Raw genomic sequence first — 3,287 nt, 5'->3', positions numbered from 1 at the left:
GTCGTGGGGACGTGTCGGCGCAAGGAGCCGCTAGGATGAAGCTGGTGAGGAAAGACCTGGAAAAGGACAATGCGGGGCAGGTGACGCTGATCCCCGAGGAGCCCGAGGACATGTGGCACACGTACAACCTGCTGCAGGTGGGTGACAGCCTGCGGGCCTCCACCATCCGGAAGGTGCAGACCGAGTCGTCCACGGGCAGCGTGGGCAGCAACCGCATCCGCACCACCCTTACCCTCTGTGTGGAGGCCATCGACTTTGACTCGCAGGCTTGCCAGCTGCGGGTCAAGGGCACTAACATCCAGGAGAATGAGTATGTCAAGATGGGGGCCTACCACACCATCGAGCTGGAGCCCAACCGGCAGTTCACGTTGGCAAAGAAGCAGTGGGACAGCGTGGTGCTGGAGCGCATTGAGCAGGCCTGCGACCCAGCATGTAGCGCTGATGTGGCAGCTGGGGTCATGCAGGAGGGGTTGGCTAACGTCTGCCTGGTCACTCCAAGCATGACGCTTACCCGTGCCAAGGTGGAGGTGAACATTCCTCGCAAGCGGAAGGGGAACTGCAGTCAGCACGACCGGGCCCTGGAGAGGTTTTACGAGCAGGTGGTGCAAGCCATCCAGCGGCATATCAACTTTGAGGTGGTGAAGTGTGTACTGGTAGCTAGCCCAGGCTTCGTGCGGGAGCAGTTTTGTGACTACATGTTCCAGCAGGCAGTCAAGACTGACAACAAGCTTCTGCTGGAGAACAGATCCAAGTTCTTACAGGTAAGGAGCTAAACAGTCTGCAGACTGGGTAAAAAGAGGCTTAAGGAGCTGTCTTTGATAGTAGAAGATAATTACAAGGGTGATGGGAAATAATCAACTTATTTGAGAAAATAAATTTATGTCTGAGCATCATAAGGAAATTATTCTAATGCCTCCCAAACTATAAGGTAGTTATGCAAGATACAAGGATGGTTCTAGGATACCTTAATGTGAGGTACAGAAAGTATTAAATGTTGTACACTCTCTATAAAGGCATATTTAATTTTCCATTGAGAGTGAAGTAAGAGTCAGAAAACAGTTTAACTGTGGTGTTAAACTGTGGTGTCATACTCTATATCACGCATGTTTAATGACAGCTTTTTAAAAGCTATTTCTTTGAAAAGTACATGAATGTGATATAGTTTAGTAGTTCTGTTGATACTTTTGTACTGCATGGTTACATGTTCTGCAGACCATAGCATTTTTTCCTGTTACTTAGTCATCTCATTAGTTGAGTGGGGTTTTTTGCCTTTCACTGAAATAGACAAACTTGGAGCCTAAAATAAGTTTTCCTTTTCATAAGGATACTTGAATAATTTTTTTATTTGAGTAGGCATGTAATTTACACTTGCAAAAGGCTGGCGGGGGAGGGTGAAGTGAGGTATGTTCCCAGTGCTCCATGGTTACTGTATCTAGGAGACACATTGCAATAAGAAGCCTCCTTTCGCTTTTGTATCAAAGTGATAATAGTAAGTTTGAGAAGTTTTAATGTACTTCGCAGCTTTGCAAGCATAGTAGCTATGCAGTTTTGCAAGACTTGATGCTTTTCCACTTATGTCAGTAGTGTAAGAGGTCTTCCTCTTCTTGAATGCTTTAAAAAGGAGGGCCTTAAGTCTTAGTTTCTTAGTAGTTTAAAGTGGCCTTACCTTGGGGACTGTCTGCTATAGCTTGCATATTTAGCCCAGCCTTTGAATAAGAGAAGCAGCTTACCTGCACTTCTTAAAATACATTTTAAGGGATTAGACATATGCTTTGGGCTGCAGGAAAGATCCTTTAAGAAAAGAATTAGGTAGGTTTCAAGAAAGAGATATAGTGGAAGTTGTTTATGATTGGCTAATAAAAAAAAAAAAAAAAGGTCATTTTTATTAAAGATAAAAACCAAAACAAAACCAAACAACCAAATCTTTGACTTTTTTTACCTTAGGTCCACTCTTCGTCAGGACACAAATACGCATTGAAGGAAGCTCTCTGCGACCCAGCTGTAACTAGCCGTCTGTCTGACACTAAGGCAGCTGGTGAGGTCAAAGCCTTAGATGACTTCTATAAAATGCTGCAGCATGAACCTGACCGGGCTTTTTATGGTCTAAAACAAGTGGAGAAGGCCAATGAAGCTATGGCCATTGATACCTTGCTGATCAGTGATGAGCTTTTTCGGCACCAGGATGTGGCTACACGTGCTCGATATGTTAAATTGGTAGATAGTGTACGGGAAAACATGGGCACAGTACGCATTTTCTCCAGCCTGCATGTGTCTGGAGAGCAGCTTGGCCAGCTGACAGGGGTGGCAGCCATCCTGCGCTTTCCTGTTGCTGAGCTCTCTGACCAGGAAGATGAATCTAGCTCTGAAGAGGATTGATAACAGTGACTTCATTTCCAAGTCATGTTGAAATGACATTGAAGGCCCTTCCTTCCTAAATATGGTGTGCAGATGTGTAATGACCTGTAATTTAAGTTTTTGATGGTATTTTGTACAGTGTGTAGCTCTGTTCAGCACACTAGTGGGTAATGATTATCGGTTCTGTGGTAATGATTATTGGTATACTGTGCGTTAGAGCTGACTGTTTTTGCAAGCTACACCTTGGACCTCCAGCAGTACAAGAAACTGATTTGGCTCCCAAAAGCTGCTCATTCTGTATGTTGAGGCAGACTGGCAGCTTAGTGTTTTGGAATGTATATGAAAAGATAATAAACTAAGAGGAAGAAAATATGTCAGACCGTCTATTTCTGTTCAAGTGCTTGAAAAGAGTATTGCAAAACACATATAAACTTCTTCATGCAAGACCTAGCAAAACTGTGCTTGATCTTTCTGGGAATTCACCGTTTTTCCTAAGATGTGGCAAAGGAATGGGATCAACAAAACCTTCAGGGGGTTTTGTGGTGTTATGAGTCTAACTACTTAAATACTTCTGTGAAACACTTGAAAAAATCTTTCACAAACCAGACCCTTTAAATTAACCACTTCCTTCCTAATATCAAAGTAGATGCAAGACAAACTGTGAAGCTTAGTGCACCCATTTTGGTTATCTTTCTGAATGCTGTTACCTTCGGAGATTGTCCTGGAGGCTAGCAAGGTCTGATGTATCTTGTCATTGACTGTATTCTCAAAAATTTGCATTTTAGCACCCAGTTCTGACAAGGTATATGAAAAGACTTACAAAATCACAACCCAAGTTTACATGAGAAATCTTTTGACAACAAATAGTTCATAATCTGATATTTTTCTATTTGTGTACCTCTTTAAAAACATGAGCTATGAAACTGAAGTAA

The 3,287-nt window shown here is 43.1% G+C and overlaps 1 protein-coding gene across 1 annotated transcript; it reads left to right on the top strand.

Annotated features, from left to right (window-relative positions):
* Nucleotides 1–29: 29 nt before the first annotated feature.
* PELO (pelota homolog (Drosophila)) lies at nucleotides 30–2,725 on the top strand. Its single transcript, XM_010022409.1, has 2 exons — nucleotides 30–761; nucleotides 1,945–2,725. The coding sequence occupies exons 1-2, from the start codon at nucleotides 36–38 to the stop codon at nucleotides 2,374–2,376; spliced, it is 1,158 nt and encodes a 385-aa protein (XP_010020711.1). The 5' UTR covers nucleotides 30–35; the 3' UTR covers nucleotides 2,377–2,725.
* The last annotated feature ends 562 nt before the right edge of the window (nucleotides 2,726–3,287 follow it).

The sequence above is a fragment of the Nestor notabilis genome, unplaced genomic scaffold (genome assembly GCF_000696875.1).
Source record: "Nestor notabilis isolate BGI_N333 unplaced genomic scaffold, ASM69687v1 scaffold23209, whole genome shotgun sequence".
Taxonomy (NCBI): domain Eukaryota; kingdom Metazoa; phylum Chordata; class Aves; order Psittaciformes; family Psittacidae; genus Nestor; species Nestor notabilis.
This window is presented reverse-complemented; position numbering and strand designations above follow the sequence as displayed.